Source organism: Microcebus murinus, chromosome 11 (assembly GCF_040939455.1).
Source record: "Microcebus murinus isolate Inina chromosome 11, M.murinus_Inina_mat1.0, whole genome shotgun sequence".
Taxonomy (NCBI): Eukaryota; Metazoa; Chordata; class Mammalia; order Primates; family Cheirogaleidae; genus Microcebus; species Microcebus murinus.
In genome coordinates, this window is record NC_134114.1 from 75,873,130 (window position 1) to 75,891,048 (window position 17,919).

The 17,919-nt window shown below is 35.5% G+C and overlaps 1 protein-coding gene across 1 annotated transcript in view; it reads right to left on the reverse strand.

The window, feature by feature from the left end:
• The window catches only part of SLCO4C1 (solute carrier organic anion transporter family member 4C1), a 62,370-nt gene that overhangs the window by 34,559 nt on the left and 9,892 nt on the right, over window positions 1–17,919 (reverse strand). Inside the window, exon 3 of the mRNA XM_012773547.2 lies at window positions 4,865–5,047. Within this exon, the coding sequence (XP_012629001.2) occupies window positions 4,865–5,047 (183 nt within the window). The remainder of the gene's footprint in view (window positions 1–4,864; window positions 5,048–17,919) is intronic.

Here is a 17,919-nt window from a genome sequence, read left to right on the forward strand (position 1 = left end):
TTTCTATTTTATGATGCAGGCATTTATTGCTTTAAACTTCTCTATTAGTGCTGCTTTTGCTGTAATCAATAGGTTTAGGTATGTTGTGTTTCCATTTTCATTTGTTTCAATAAATTTTTTAATTTGCTTCTTAACTTCTTCATCTATCCATTGGTCACTTGGGAGCATGTTGTTTAATTTCCATGTATTTGTACAGTTTCCAAAGTTTCTCTTGTTACTGATTTCTAGTTTTATTCCATTGTGGTATGAAAAGACACTTGATATGATTTCAACTTTTTAAAATTTGTTGAGATTTGTTTTGTGGCTTAATATATATCCCAGATAATGTTCCATGTACTGAAAAGAAGAACATTTATTCTGCAGCTACTGGATGAAATGTGATGTTCTGTTAGATTCATTTATTCTCTACTACAGTTTAAGTCTGATATTTCTTTGTTGATTTTCTGTCTAGATCATCTTTCCAGTGCTGAAAGTGGGATGTTGATGGCCCCAACTACGACTGAATTGGGATCTCTCTTTATAGCCCTAATTATGATTTGCTTTATATATCTGGGTACATATAGATGTTGAGTGCATATATGATTATAATTGTTCTATCATTTTGGTGAACTGATCTCTTTGTCATATAATGACCTTTGTCTCTTTTTTATATTTTTTGACTGAAAGTCTATTTTGTCTGATTTAAGTCTAGGTACTTCTGTCTGCTACTGGTTTCCATTCTTGTGGAATATCTTTTTCCATCCCTCCACTTTAAATCTACGTGTGACTTTCTTGAAGGTAGTATATTCTCATACCTTTGAGGATTTTGTTTGTTTTGTTTCATTTTTAATCCATTCAGCCAGTCTATATCTTTTACTTGGGGAATTTAAACCATTTACATTCAAGGTTGTTATCATTGGTAGGTGAGAACTTACTACTGTCATTTCGTTAATTGTTTTATGATTATTTTGTTTATCCTTTCTTACACTCATATTGTTTATCTTTGCAGTTTGGTAGTTTTCTGCAGTGTTAATGTTAATTCCTCTCTCTTTCTCATTAAGTATCTGCTCTACCATTGAGTTTTGTACTTTCATGTATTTTCATGATGGTTGATACTGTCCTTCTGCTTCCAGATGTAAAACATCCTTAAGCATTTTGTGTAGAGCTGGCTTAGTGATGATTCATTCCCTCAGTTTGAGCAACTTGCTTGTCTGAGAAAGACTTTGTTCTTTATTTCTGAAGGATAGCTTTGCTGGGTATAGCATTCTGGGCTAACAGGTTTTTCTTTTAGCACTTTGAATACATTATCCTATGTTTTCCTTGGCCTGTAAGGTTTCTGCTGAGAAATCTGCTGTTAGTCTGATGGGGATTCCCTCATATGTGACTTGACACTCTTTTCTTGCTGTTTTTAGAATTCTTTGTATTTGACTTTTGACAGTTTGGCTATAATATGCCTTGGAGAGGACATTTTTGGGTTGAATCTATTTGGGGATCATGGAGCTTTCTACATCTGGATGTCTATTTCTCTCCCAAGACTTGGGAAATTTTCAGCTACTATTTCAATAAATATATTTTCTATGCCTTTTCCCATCTCTTCCCTTTCTGGAACTCTCAACTGTGAATATTTGTTTACTTAATAGTGTCCCATATATTACATATACTTTCTTTATTCTTTTTCCTTTTTTGTTTTTTGGGTTTTTTGTTGTTGTTGTTGGTTTTTTTTTTGTCTGACAGCATTATTTCAAAAGATTGTTTGCAAATTTAGAAATTCTTTCTTCTTCTTGATCTGGTCTATTGTTGAAGCTCTTAATTATATTTTTTATTTCATTCATTCAATTCTTCAGTTCAAGGATTTCTGTTTAATTCTTTTTTATGATACCTCTTTCTTGAAATTCTTATTCATATCATGAATTGTTTTCTTGATTTCTTTGTATTTTCTGTTTCTTTTATCTTGCTGAGTTTCTTTACAATCATTATTTTGAATTCTCTTTAAGTTATTTCATAGATTTTCTGTTCTTTGTAGTCTATTACCAGAGAATTATTGTGATTCTTTTGATGTGTTATGTTTCCTTGGTTTTTCATGTTTCTCATGTCACTACATTGATATCTGCACATCTGAAGTAACAGCCATTCTTCCATTTGTATTAAGAGGCTTTCATTGCGTATGACTTTTTCCTGTAGATGTATCGATAGTGTCAGTTGGGTATGGTGCTTTAGCTTTGGTTCTAGATGGCACTGTAGGGTAATCTCCATATGAATACTTCATTGTAATCAAAGCCAGCAGTATCTTTGAGTTCCTCAGGGGCTTGGGCTGAAGTTGTTTTTGGAGGCTGTATCACAGCATTGCTTGTAAGAGGGACACTATGTGGGCCAGTTCGCAGGCCCCTGGGGTGCATGCCTGAACACTGGTAGTGGTGGTGGGGGTTCCTGGGTGGGCCAGTCCTTGGGCTCCTAGGCAGTTTGTGAAGATGTACAGCATCCCTACTGCTATAGGAGGTAGTTTTGCTAGGTGTTAGCAGCAATAGGGCCCAAGTAGGGAGGTCCTCAGATTCCTGTGTATCACATGCAGGTGCCAGAGGTATTGGTGGCAGGCTCCATGCAAGCCAGCTCTGGCCGCTGGGTGGCATATGCAGACACCAGTGATAGTGTTGGTAGTGGATTCCCAATAGGTTGGTCCTCAGGCAGAGGCAGTGTTTGTAGATGCTGGCAGCGGTAGTGGCCAGTGCATTGCCAGCAATGGTTTTGGCAGGCCTGGGTGGGCTGGTCCTTGGCACCCTGGGAGGTACACATGACAAGCTAGTAGTGGTGGCAACAGGCCTCAAGTAGGCTGGTCCTCTGGCCTCTGGGAGACATACACAGGCACAAAACAGCTCTGTTGCTGGAGGAGGCATGGTTGCTGTCAGAGGCAGTAGGCCCATGCAAGCAACTCTCAGGTTCTGGGGAGTGTGCACTTTGGCTTTCCCTATGTCTATGGGGCAGCCTCTCTGATGTGCTCAACTGTCTGTTCCCTCAGATGTAGGGTGTTGCATGGTCATGTATGCCAGAGACATAGCTGCTCCTCTGGGTGTAGCTGGTGTTATGACACTACAACCTTGTGGGTAGATGTGGGGCATGACAGCAGGATCCCAGGGATGTGGAAATTCAGGAGCTACTGTGGAAATCCCAGGGCAGAGTGTTGTCTGGTGGTGGCTCCAACTCAAAATGGTGCCATGCTGAAGTAGCTTGGGTCTCAGAGGGTGGGAGTAACTCAGTGTGACTTCCCTCTCTGGAACAGCGCAGTCATGTGGACTCCAGGCAGCTGCCTATACTAGGCTCAGGGCCTGTGAGGGCTGAGGTGCCCTGTGCCTGGGATTGCAGGCATCTGTCATAGGAATGTAGACTTTGGAGGATCTCCTGCTTATTTTTTGCCCTACAATGGGGAGTCCCTCTTGGTTCTAAGCCAATTAGGCGCTTTGCTTCCCCTTCTCTGTTACCACCTCAATTTTCCACATCTCGGAGGGTCTTTTTCACTTCCTTGCTGAATTCTCATGTACTTTCTTACATGCTCTACTCAGTATGTTTGGGTCCTTATTCATGGAGGTCCTTATTCATTATCTACTCACTGTTTGGGTCTTTATTCATGGAGAGGGGCAAGTGCTGGGCACCTCTAGTCAATCATCTTAATGACTCCTCCATAAAACAAAATTTATTTATACACCAATGTCTGGTGTATTACCACCTTCTAGATATTTTGTTAACTGCTAAGATTCTTATCCTCACATACAAAAGAATCGGAACCTAATTTATACCTGAAACTAAGCATATATCAGTGGTAGAAATGACTAATGCATTACTTCAAATCTCCAAATGAAAGCTCATGCAAGGTAATCTGAAAACAAGAATTTTTTTTATCTGTTGACTACCTTAATTTATATTTTAGCTATAATTTTAAATATAAAAAATTAATAGAAAAATTAAAGTATGTAATGTATAAATAATTAGGTGTGCACACATAAAGGATTCACCGCTCAAAAATTTATGGACAAAAATACATAATTAAAAATGCTGGAAATCAGTGACTCACAAATTATCTCTGTGACAGATTTTTTTTTTATAATTCCCAACTGGGTTAGATTAATAATTTCATAAGACTATGCTATAAGTTTTATAGAAATATAAAATTGCTATAGAAGATTTTACATTAGCAATCTGCCCAAGTAGATTTAGTAGTCTTTATCAGGGCTGCACTGAACATACTCACATCTATGGCTGTGGCAATGGATATTCTATGTTAGAATAATAGATTCATAAAGAGAAAACTCAAATGCAAATAAAATAGTAACTAGATGTAAGGCCATGCAAACTGTAATTAGCTCTACCATTTTAGGATCTGGAGAGGCATTTTAGAAAAACTCATGCTACCAAGAATTAGATCACAAAAGAAAAAAAAAATGAGTCATATATTTAAAAAAAGGTAATGTGAAATGAAAAACTCCATCGAGTTTCCAGACACTATCTTGTGGTTTCTTTTGTAGACTCTAGTCAAGTCCATGTAGGATGTAATAACGACACAGAAGACCAGCGCTCAATCTCCACACCTTGTGTAAGTAACCCTGGGATTCAAGCAATCTAGACAGAACGCTGCTTGGATGGCTCTTCCCATCCAGGAAGGTTGGCATGTACAGAGCAGGAAATTAAGCAGGAGGTCAACAAAAATCATTATGTTTTCCATTTACTGACTTAATACATTAGGAAATAATTAAAACAGATAAAAGTAATACTGCATTTATCTAATAGAAATATGGCATTACAACTAAATCTTTAATAAGCCTGCTTTATGCTTTATTCTAAAATAAACAAATAATAAGGCAAAAGGATACTGAGACAGTTTAGAGCGTAAGCTTACCTATATAGAGAGAAGATTTGTGTGTGGGCACAGAATCATCAATAAAGGCTGTTCCTAGGGTGTAGAGAGGAGTTCCTCCTGTCCCCAGCAATAGTTGTCCCAAGATGAAAACATACAAGTAGTTAGAAAGTGAAGAGGTTGAAGAGGTACAACTAGTACTGTTCCTTGTTATTAAGCAAGTGTCTTTAGGAGAAAAAAAAATAAAATAAAATTGTTAGTTTTACAGAAATTTAGTTAACAGCTCAAATATTTATCATACAAATTATACTTGCTTAATATAACACTAATTATTTCTTCCAATTGTTTCATTTTGATTATATTTAAACTATTTAAAAAATATATACTACTTGAAAATTTTTATAAAATATCATTTTAAAATTTAGAAAATATAGAATAAAACTGAGAAACATTAGGAATGGAAATTAACAAATTTTCAGGTAAACTAATCTAAACACAATTGAAGCAAGAAGTTCCAGGGAAAAATGGCTTCAGATTAAGAAAGAAAACAAGTACAATAGAACCATCATATTGATCTTATAAATCAATACCTTAAAAACATTTGAAAAATATACTTAGGCTATGGAACATTTTGACCAGAATATAGTGATCCCCCCCATATATATATATATATATATATATATATATATATGTATATATATATATATATATACTGTATATATATTTACTATAAAGCAGCAATACTGAAACTATATCTAGTTCTTTTTGATAGCTCAAACTATTTTATTAAGTTTCCTTTTTTGGAACAGTCTTTATGTCTATAGGATATTCTTTCAAGGATATTCTTATCAAGGAAAAGTGTTTTCCTTTAAGATTTGATCAAAATCTTTTTCTAAAAATCACATTCAAAATACAGAGTGGATATTTAAGTGAATTCATATTTCTTAAACTCAGCTGATAATATTAATGAGCTGAGATGATTGTTAAAAATATTTGCAGTCCTTTCCCTTTGAATTTGGTGTAATAATCAAGAACATGTATTTTAACAATGGCTTCGGCTAATTCTATTTTTATTTCTTTATATTAAGATCAAGATATATTATTTCCTAATGGATGAGATAAGTAAGGCTCCCAAAGCACCAATCCTGAGATTCTTTTAACTCATTTGACTGATTATATTTTTCACATCACTGAAAAGGAGAAATTAAGTTCATGGTCATCAAACTATAAGATGCAAGTCTATGTATAAAATATGTATTTTTACATTTCAAATTTAAAATGTACCCTTTAATATTGTATATATTCAGACAAAGACAATCAAACATAAGCATAATCAACTAGGACAGGAAAATATATATATTCAAAGGTAAAATTAAGGAAACTTTGCTAAAATACAGACTGATCTTTAATTTTAAAAAGACAAGGAGCATCCCAGGAAAATTTGATGAGGGACCTTCAACATGAAGATATTCCCTGGTAAAATTACTGGCTTAAAAGATAAAGAAAGACTTTTTTGAATAGCCAGGCCAAAAGATAAAATAAAGTCACTTATGCAGAGGGAAATAAAAAACAGAAATCTTGCATTTAGTCTTCTCTAAAGCAACATTAATCCCATAGAGGCAGTAAGGAAATGCCAAAAGAGTAATCAGTGAAAGATAGTGTGATCCACAAACTTTATGCTCAGGGAAACTCTCATTCAAATATAAAGACAAAGACAAATATTTAAACATACAATATTTTATGGCTCAGATTGGTCTCGAACTCCTGACCTCAAGTGATCTTCCTGCCTTGGCTTCCCACAGTGCTAGGAATACAGGCATGAGCCACCACGCCTGGCCAACATGCAATATTTTAAATCTCATGGAATAAGTCTTCCGTGAAAAAAACTACTATATGGTACATTTCAGCCTACAGAGATATTCTTCATTCAGACATACCATGTGGACCTGAAGATAATTAGAAACAAGTATAAAATAATTTATTAAACTGTATATAAATCTAGACATACTTATTCTGTGAATTCTGTAGTATTTTTAGTCGAGGAAAGCATTTGATCCTAGGATTTCAACTTATTATGGGAAATCAAATAATTTCTGACAAAATACAGTTGGCCCTCCCTGTCCACAAGTTTCATATCTGCAGATTCAACCAAGTACATATCAAAATATTAAAAAAAAAAATGGTAACACAACACTAAAAATAATATAAATTTTAAAATATAGTATACCAACTATTTACATAGCATTTATATTGTATTAGGCATTACAAGTAACCTACAGATGATTTAAAGCATACTGAGAATGTGGGTAGGTTATATGCAAATACTACACCATTTTACAGAAGAGACTTGAACATCTATGGGTTCTGGTATCTGTGGGGATGCTGGAACCAATCCCTCAGGGACACTGTACTTTCAACATTAATTAAAAGACATGTGATTTGACAATACACCACAAGAGGGAGCTCCTATGTTGTTTATAAATTTAGAAGCCCATTGTCAATAAAATCAAGGATCAGAACTGTACTTAATAGACAAACCAGTGGCCAGTCCTGCCCACGAATATTGACAGGGCCTGCGGCAAAAGGACCAAGGAAAATCCACATACCATATGTCAAAACATATAGAAGTTCAATACCAAGCTCAGCCTAACTCAATCCCACTCAAAGCCCCTGAGCCTGCTGCTCCCCAGGCATTTGCCCTAAAGATCTAGAGGCTAAAGGCATTTCTTTTTCCCTGGGCCTGTCCTGCTGTCAGGGACAGGGCAGGATGGATGCTACAGTGGGAGGTGGAATTCCCTCCCCCAGCCACACGCTTTGACAGGATTTCCAGGAGGTGCCTCAAAGGCATAGAGCCCAGGGGAGGAATGAAGCAGCTTAGTTTTCCAGGAACCCAGTCTTGCCAGTCACCTGCATCAGGTACCCCAAAGTTGCTAACTTTAAACAAAAGCAGCCTCTCTTCCTCCCTTCCCAGGGAGTGGCTGTAATTTTCTTCCCCTGGCCCCACTCCCATCTCCCACCTAGCCACCGCCCTGAGGAAGGAGAAAGAGCTGCTGCTTTTGTTTAAACTTGACCATCCCTAAATCTAAATAGCACCTTCTAGTCCGGGAAGTTTAGCTCACTCCTACATCCCTTTCCCATAACTTTTGTTCACTAATCCTGTTGCAGATCTTTCAAAAACCTTTCCTACAAAGCTTGAAAAAGAAAGCAAAGTATCTTTGAGTCTCAGTGTTTGTGATATGTAGGTCCCTGTAAGCACAGGGCTCAGAGCAGGGTCCCTCTTGCTGGGGCCTAAGGGCAACTGGTGGCAAAAGATCAGAGAAAGAAGCAAAAAAACCTATTCTTCCTGCAGGTAAAAAGAGACACTCTGAAGTCCAAATTTATATTCTTTGCCCATAATAGGAGATGAACCAGGTGGCAGCAGGGACTTCCCAGGCTGCTTTGACTCATAAAGACAGAAAGGGTGGGGTGGAAAGAGACTGCACAAAGAATCTCACGGACAATCTATCTTCCGCACTCTTTGTAGGAGCTGAAAAGTCAAGAGCCTTTGTCCGAACAGCCAACCTGCCTGGAATGGCAGCCGGGTCACTCACCTCCTGTGGGAACCTAACTGAGTCAGGAAAGTGATTTTCAAAAGGAGCTACCACAAGCATCTATAAGAAGATAAAAAAGGGAAGCATAATATTATTAAATTTAAGATTAGGGCACTGACCACAAAAATATTTTCATGGAGCAGATGAAAACTGAACACGTATTTCATCATGAAATGAAGCAATTATTTATATGAAGGAAGACAGCAAAGCAGAAATAAAACAACAGAAACAAAACAGTGAGAGAAGGAAAGAGGAGATGAAAGATGTGCCGGCAGAGAGAAGTAAAAGGAAAAAATTAAAACCCCATAGAAATGAAGATACAATTGAAAGGGACATAAGGGTGAACAGACTGAGAAAACACAGTAACAGGGATATAGAATAGAAATGAGAAAAGTGAGCAAAATGAATGAAGTGGCATTGGTACCCAACCAACAACATAGTAGTGAGGAGCTCCTTGGGTTTTATTTTTGCAACATCTATCCCAGATTTGGAGCTAAATAAGCCAGTAACTTAGAAATGCCGAAGGGTGCAGATAGGGGGAAAAAGCCACAAGAAAACCCTAATCATTCCAGCCAGAAGATCAACAAAGGAGCAGGCTGGCTAAGCTGGAAAATTTAGACAATAACCACTTAACTCTAGTCAATTCCCACAGAAAAAAATAAACTGTGGTCTCACCCATACCTACACCAGCAATATATAAACAGAGGCTGTAACAAGGTGCCTCAATCTCCCCTCTAGGGTATGTTAGAGATGGCTGAGGAGGGATCTGGGACTTCCATCCCCACCAAAAGGCCACCCCTGGTGCCAGAGGAGTCTGCATTGGTAGCCTGCATTTCCATCACCATGCAGTACTCGTCTTCCTCTCTGCTAGTGTTGGACAGAGGAAGCCTGGTGAAGAGTCAAAACTTTCACCATAGTCCAGTGGGAATTAAGGCATACCTCTCCTGGCTGGTGTCAGTAGAGAAGGCCTGGAAAACAGTAGCAAGTCACTCCTTCCCCTCCCAGACAGTGCGATATCAGCAGAGTCCAGTGGAGATACAGAACTGCCAACATCACCCAACAATAACAAGGAGTCTGTCTTACTATTAGGTGTCAATCGAGGCCAGGAGGAAAACTAGGACTTGTACCCCACCTAGCAATAACAGGGCATCACCCACCCCACCTCAAACTCATCGGTGTCGTCGGAGAAAGCAGCTAAAGCAGAAGGTTTAAATAAGATTCAGAGTCTAAAAATACCAAGGTTATACCTTATGAACTATAATACCTAGAACAAACACTCATAAAACTAAACAAAGAAATATACTCAAAACACTATAGATAAATCAAAACAAAATTCTAGAAAATGTTCAATGCAACCCACAGGAAGGCAAGAAGAACAAAACAGAGAAATGAAAAACAGAAAGAACAGGCTGGGCATGGGGGCTTTCACCTATAATCCTAATTCTCTGGGAGGCTGAGGCAGGTGGATCATTTGAGCTCAGGAGTTTGAGACCAGCCTGAGCAAGAGATAGACCGTGTCTCTACTAAAAATAGAAAGAAATTAGCTGGACAACTAAAAATATATAGAAAAAATGATCCAGGCATGGTGGCGCATGGCTATAGTCCCAGCTACTGGGGAGGCTGCAACAGGAGGATTGCTTGAGCCCAGGAGTTTGAGGTTGCTGTGAGCTAGGCTGATGCTAGGCACTCTAGCCCGGGTAACAAAGTGAGACTCTGTCTCAAAAAAAAAAAAAAAAAAAGAAGAAGAAAAGAAAAAAGAAAAGAAAAGAAAAGAAAAGAAAAGAAAAGAAAAGAAAAGAAAAGAAAAGAAAAGAAAAGAAAAGCAGAAAGAACAAATGTCAACAAAATAGAAAAGTGCAGGCTTAAACTTTAACATACCAATACTGAAATACTGATACTACATGTAAATGGTCTGAATACTACAATTAAAAGACAGATATTAGCAGAATGAATTAAAAAACATAACCCAATTATGTGCCGTCTACCAGAAATGCATTTTAAGTGTAATGATATGAATAGGTTGAAATTTAAAGGATAGAAGAAAGATATAACATCCGAGCATTAAATCAAAATAAAGTAGGAGTAACTATATTAGTATCAGAATAAAACTGACTTCAGAGCAAAGAAATTTACCTGACACAGAGGACATTACATAATGAAAGCATAGTCAATCTACCAAGAAGACATAGTAATTCTAAACATGTACTCTCCAACAACAGAGCTGTAAAACACAAAGCAGAAACTTATAGATTAAAAGGAGAAACAGACAAATTCACAATTAGAGTTTAAGTGTTCAGCACCTCTCTCTAAGCAACTGATAGACTTAGCAGGATATAGACTAATTCAACAAGGGATATAGACTAATTTAACAACCACATCTACCAATAGGATCTGACATTTCTAAAACACTGCAGCAACCAATAGCAGAATATAATTTGTTTTCTAGTGCCCAGAGACCAAGATAGACCAAATCCTGGGACATAAATAAAATCCTAATAAATTTAAAAGAATTAAAATTTTACATAGTATATTTTCAGACAACAATGAAATCAAACTAGACACCATTAACAAAAAGATAACAGCATAATTTCCAAATATTGGAAACTAAACCATATACTTCCAAATAATCCATGGGTCAAAGAGGAAGTCTCCAAAGAAATTAAACAAATACACTGAATTGAGTGAAAATGGAAATATAATGTATTGCAATTGTGAAATAAAACTAAACCAGTGCATAAGAAAACTTTATAGCATTAAAACGCATGCAATAAAAAAACAGAAAAGTTTCAAATCAATAATGCAAGCTTCCAAGTCAACCACCTAGAGAAAAAAAAGAACAAAATAAACCTAAAACAAGCTGAGGAAAGAAAATAAAGATAAGAGGAGAAACCAATGATTTTGAAAACAGAAAAACAACAGAGAAAAGCAATGAAACTAAAAGATGAATGAAATTAACTACCTCTATCAAGACTGATAAAGAATAAAAGAGAGTAGACAAATATTATCAATGTTAGGAACAAAGGATTTCACAACAGACCTTGCAGACAACAAAAAGATAATAAAGAAAAACTAGAAACAGCTAGTTCTAGACACATAACTTTGACAACTTAGATGAAATGGATCAATTCCATGAAAAGCACAAACTACCTCAACTTATCCAAAATGAAGATTTGAATAGCTATTATGGATAACTATTAAGGATATTGAAGTATTAATCAAAAAACTGCCCAAACAAAAATTTATAGGCCTAAATTATTTCACTTGGAGAACTGTAACAAATATATTAAGAGAAATAAAAATTAATTATAGATAATTTCTTCCAGAAAATAGAAAAGGAGGAACACTTCCCAATTCATTTTATGAAGCTAGTAATCCCCTAAAACAAAAACCAAATAAAGATAGTTAAAAAAAAATGATACACTAATATCCCTTATGAATATACACATATATAAAAACTCTTAACAAATTATTATCAAATAGAATTCAGAAATATATAAAAAGAATTATATGCTATTGCCAAGTGAGTTTATTCCAGGATGAAAAGCTGGGTCAATATTCAAAACTTAAAAAAATATAATCTACTATATTAACAGGCTAAAGAAGAAAAATCACATGATCTTGATCAGATCACATGATCAGACACCACATAAACAATTGCTGTGGAACAAGCACTTGACAAAATTCAACAATGATTCAAGATTCAAAATTCTCAGAAAGAAAGGAATAGAGTAGAACCTCAACTTGATTAAGAGCATTTATGAAAACCTGCAGTAATGGTAAAAGACCAAAAGTTTTTTCTCCTAAGATAGGGAACAAGGTAAGAATGTGTATTCTCACCACTCTTATTCAAAAATAGTACTGGAAGTTCTAACCAGTGCAATAAGGCAAGAAAATTAGACATACAGAATGTAAATGAAGAAATAAAACCATTCTTATTTGCAGAAGATATGACTGTCTACATGGAAAACACCAAGGAATTTACAAAATAACTTCAAGAACTAATAAGTAAGGTCACAGGATACAAGATAAAATATACAAAAATCAACTATATTGCTATATATTAGCCATAAACACATAGAAACTTAAATTTAAAATACAATACTATTTATAATCACTCAAAAAACCCAAAACATATAGCTAATGAAATGTGCATAATTTATATGTGAAAACTACAAAACATTGATGAAGGAAATTAGAGAAGATCTAAATAAACAAAGATATATATATATATATATATATATATGTTCATGGATTAGAAGACTCAAAATAGTAAAGATGTCAATTCTCCCTCAATTAATATGCAGTTTAATGCAATTCCTATCAAAATCCTATTAAGATATTTTATGGATATATAAGATTATTCTAATATTTGTATGAAAATGAAAAGAATTAGAGTAGTCAATAAATTTTTAAAAATAAGAATAAAGTGGAAGGAATCAGTCTTATCACATATCATGACTTATACAGCTACATTAGTTAAGATTGTGATATTGGTGGAGAACACATAGAGATCAATGGAACAGAATAGAAATCTTGAAATAGAGCCACACATACTCGCCCAACTGATTTTTGACAAAGCTACAAAAGCTATTCAATGGTGGAAGGAAGGCCTTTACACAAAACAATGCTGGAGCAGATGGACACCTATAGGAAACATTAATCTTGATCTAAACCTCATATCCTATGTAAAAACTAACTCAAAATGTATAAAAGACTTCAATATAAAATAGAAAACCATAAAAGTTTTTGAAAAAAACAGTAGGGGAACATTTTGGGGATCTAAGGCTAGGCAAAGGATTCTTAGACTTGACAACAAAAGTATAATCCATAAAAGGAAAAATTGATAAATCGGACTTCCTCAAAATTAAAAACTTATTCTCTGTGAAAGATCCTGTTAAAGGGATGAAAAGATAAGCCACAGACAGACTGGATGAAAATATTTGCCAACTACCTAGTGACCAAGATCTAGTACTTAAAATACATAAATAGCTCTCAAAACTCAATAGTGAAAAACAAACAATCCAGTTAGAAAATGGGCAAAAGACATGAAAACATATTTCACCAAAGAGGATATGCAGATGGCAAATTAGCACAAGCAAAGATGCTCAATATCATCAGCCATTTGGGAAATGCAAATTAAAACACAATGAGATTTCACTACATACCTATCAGACTGGCTAAAATGAAAAATAATGACAATACCTAATGCTGGCAAGGATGCAGATAAACTGGATCACTCATATATTGCTAATGGGAATATAAAATGGTACGGCAACTCTGAAAAACAGTTTGGTGGTTTCTCAACAAAATTAAACACAGAACTATCATATGGCCCAGCTGTTTTACTTCTTGGCCATCTACCTCAGAGAAATGAAAACTATGCTCACACAAAAATCTGTACACAGATGTTCATAGTTTTATTTGTAATAATCTAAAACTAGGAACAAACTAGATGTCCTTTAACAGGGAAATGATTAAACAAACCATAATACATCCATACTATGGAATACTAATTGGCAATACTAATAATAGAAAAGAACTAACAATTGATAAACATAACAATGTGATGAATATTTAGAGAATTGAAAAAGCTAATTCTAAAACGTTATACCTGTGTAATTACTAAAATATAGGAAAATATTTAAACATAAAAATGTTTATCATGAGATAATTTACAATAAAAGTTTTTAATGTAAATATGCAATGCTATGAGAATGCTTAAATATAAAATGGAATGCTATGCAAGAATAAAAATGCTCACAGGTTGCAACATATTATATTAACTCTATAAAAAGATAGGCACAGTAAAAACCGTAAGACACTCTCAAAGTTGCCTTCCTTGAAAAAAGAATAACAATGAATTGAGATTTTTCTCTCATCACTGCTTAGTATTATCCAAATTATCTACATGACCCATAGAACATCTCTAATCAGAAAAATAAAAGGTATTAAAAAAAATAACAAAACAAGGCTGATTAAATAATTTATAAAAGGAAATAATATAAAAGCATAAGGATTCTGCAGCTCCATCTTTATTAATATCAAATGATATCTAATACATATTCTAGGTTTAAAAAAATAGATATCCAGATTCAAAATATTGTTTCCATAAAACAAAGATTTGGAATGTGTAAGTATGAATGTGTATACAAATGTGTGAATATGTGTAAATGTTAGTATGTGGGTATGAGTGTTCACATAAATGTGTGTTAATGACTGTATAATGCAATTATTTGACTATTTGTGAATACACTTATGAATGTGTATATACATTTAAAAAGACTGGCTGGGCATGCCTGTAATCCTAGCACTCTGGGAGGCCGAAGTAGGAAGACTGCTTGAGGTCAGGAGTTTAAGACCAGCCTCAGCAAGAGCAAGATCCTGTCTCTACTAAAAATGGAAAGAAATTTCCCAGGCAACTAAAAACAGAAAAAAATTAGCCAGGCCTGTAGTCCCAGCTACTTGGGAGGCTGAAACAGGAGAATCCCTTTAGTCCAGGAGTTTGAGGTTGCTGTGAGCTAGGCTGATGCCACGGCACTCTAGCCTGGGCAACAGAGCCAGACTCTGCCTCAAAAAAAGAACACTAGGGAGATGTGCACCAACTGGGGGATGGTCATGCTGAAGTCTCAGACTTGTGGGGGAAGGGGGGAAAGGGGTTATTGAAACTTTGAAATCTGTACCCCCATAATATGCTGAAATAAAAAAAAAAGAACACTGAACAATGTTAACAATGGATAATCCAGGTTGTGTTATCACAAAAAAATCTTTATTTTCTTCCTTATTCTATTTTTGTTTTTCCTACTTTCTGAATATTTTACAAAGTATCTATGTTCAAAATCAGAAAAAAATTAAAGATATTTATTTATTTTTGACACAGAGTCTTGCTCTGTTGCCCGGGCTAGAGTGCCATAGTGTCAGCCTAGCTCACAGCAACCTCAAACTCCTAGGCTCAAGCAATCCTTCTGCCTCAGCTTCCCAAGTAGCTGGGTCTACAGGCATGCACCACCATGCCCGGCTAATTTTTTCTATTTTTAGTTGACCAATTAATTTCTTTCTATTTTTAGTACAGACGGGGTCTCACTCTTGCTCAGGCTGGTTTCCAACTCCTGACTTTGAGCGATCTACCCACCTCAGCCTCCAGAGTGCTAGGATTTACAGGCGTGAGCCACTGCGCCTGGCCTAAAGATATCTAAAAAAAGGCAATTTGGCTATTTAAAAGGCAATATTTTAATGTGTTATTCTAAATGGACCTAATTAATCTGAGCTATGCCAAATAAAGTATTTTCTTATCTCTCAAGAAGAAAAGAATACAATCTTAGAAACATATCGAATTAAAATATTTTCTAGGGGCCGGGCATGGTGGCTCACGCCTGTAATCCTAGCACTCTGGGAGCCCGAGGCGGGTGGATTGCTCAAGGTCAGGAGTTCGAAACCAGCCTGAGCAAGAGCGAGACCTCGTCTCTACTATAAATAAAAAAGAAATTAATTGGCCAACTAATATACATAGAAAAAATTAGCCGGGCATGGTGGTGCATGCCTGTAGTCCCAGCTACTCGGGAGGCTGAGGCAGGAGGATCACGTGAGCCCAGGAGTTTGAGGTTGCTGTGAGCTACGCTGACGCCACGGCACTCATTCTAGCCTGGCAACAAAGTGAGACTCTGTCTCAAAAAAAAAAAAACAAAAAAACAAAAAAAAAATATTTTCTAATGTATTACTTTAAAAAAGCTTGGCCAGGCAATGAAGATATGTCAAGATCAAGGGGCACCTACAAAAAAATGTACTATATTGAAAGATTTTTATTTATTTATATTATTTTAAACTACCACTTCCAATAACCAAATGAAACGAGAAAGACAGTTACTTATCATGAACATCATTATTATTCACTGTTACTATATAACGGGCAATTCCAACACACCAGGCACTGCCTTATTACTGCATAGGTATAATCGCCTATGTTGTAGCAATTATTTTTATCATGATTTGTATTTGAAGAAACTAATTCACTTCTGTCTGACCCTAATATGCCTGCTATACTGCTGCATACCTGCACTAAATGTAATGTGCTAATAGTATTAAAATAAAACAGAAAAACTATATTAAAACAGATTGGCCAATTTGTGCATTTTTAAGAACAGTGACTGAGAAAATTAAATTTCCTCTTTTGCTTCCTGCCACAAACCACATTTGTTACCAACCTTTCTCAAGAAGCTACAAAACAAGCAAAACAAAACAAAAACTAACATTGCTTAATTATCACCTCCCATACCTAATATCTGGTTAGACACAGCTATGCCTATGGCCCGCTTGAATGCCCTACCAGAGCATTTCATTTTACATGTGAAGATAAAAAATGTCTATCAAAAAATACTCCTGACATTTTAGAATAATCCTGACAAGCACAGAAGTGAATTCAACATTTTAACAAGCAACTCAGACAAAAACCCAAAGTAGAATATCAAGGCATTCTGCTGTTTCTGAATACACTTCTCATTCTAGCTTCCTTTTTCACAATGCAAATTTTTCAGATCCTAAATCTTAACCATAAAGATCACTTATAGCAAATAATTTTTGCCTGTGATAACACAATTCACAGTTTTGCCTGTGATAACCTAATTTACTGGCCAAACAAAAATGAGAAAATGTTCCATTATTCTTTAGCCCGGGTTTATGGAAAATGTGGACAGAGAATCCCAAACTGCCTTTATTTGCCATTACTTACTCTTATTATCTTCCGTGGAAGGAAAAGGCATTAGACTCCTAAAAATGCCTCTATAAAAGGGATCCATTTGTTCACTAATGTATTTTACAACTTAACAAATATTCCTTGAGCACCTACTCTATATCACATGCTGTTCTAGGTGCTGATCAAAATAAAGTTTCTAAACTCAACATGGACTTTCAAAATCATATACTTAGACCTAAGATACCATAGGGCAGATTTTCAGTGTGTTCCCTGAAACACCTAGAGAAGGAAAGGACAAGGGAGGGGTGGAAGCCAGAGAAAGGGGAGAAGTGTAGCAATTTAACCTCTTGGTAAGTTCAGAACTCTACATATCATAACCCTCACTAATGAGTAATAAAATGCATTTGCTTTTACAGTGATTGCAATAAAGACACCTGTTTAACTTTCGTTTTGTTTTTTTTCCCAAACTCATTCAACCATGGAACATATTTTAATGCCTCTAGAAACTGTGCTCTGGAGATCATACTTTGGGAAACGCTGGGACATGTTTTTCTCTTGATGAAGGCCATGGATTTTTTTTTTTAGAACCTCTACCTGACAGCAAACTATAGTTTGTGAGGTGAATTGAGTTTGTGCTAACATCTCATTGATAAATGTTTTCCTGCTTATTTTTTTCCTGTAAATTTCCTCTTTCTCAGAAGTTTGGCCACTTGAATTTCAACAAAACTGGCTACATTAGAGCACCTAGTATTTCATGATATTTTATGAAATTCCTATTTTAAAGGAAGATATAAAGCAACAATCTTGAAATGAAATCTTTC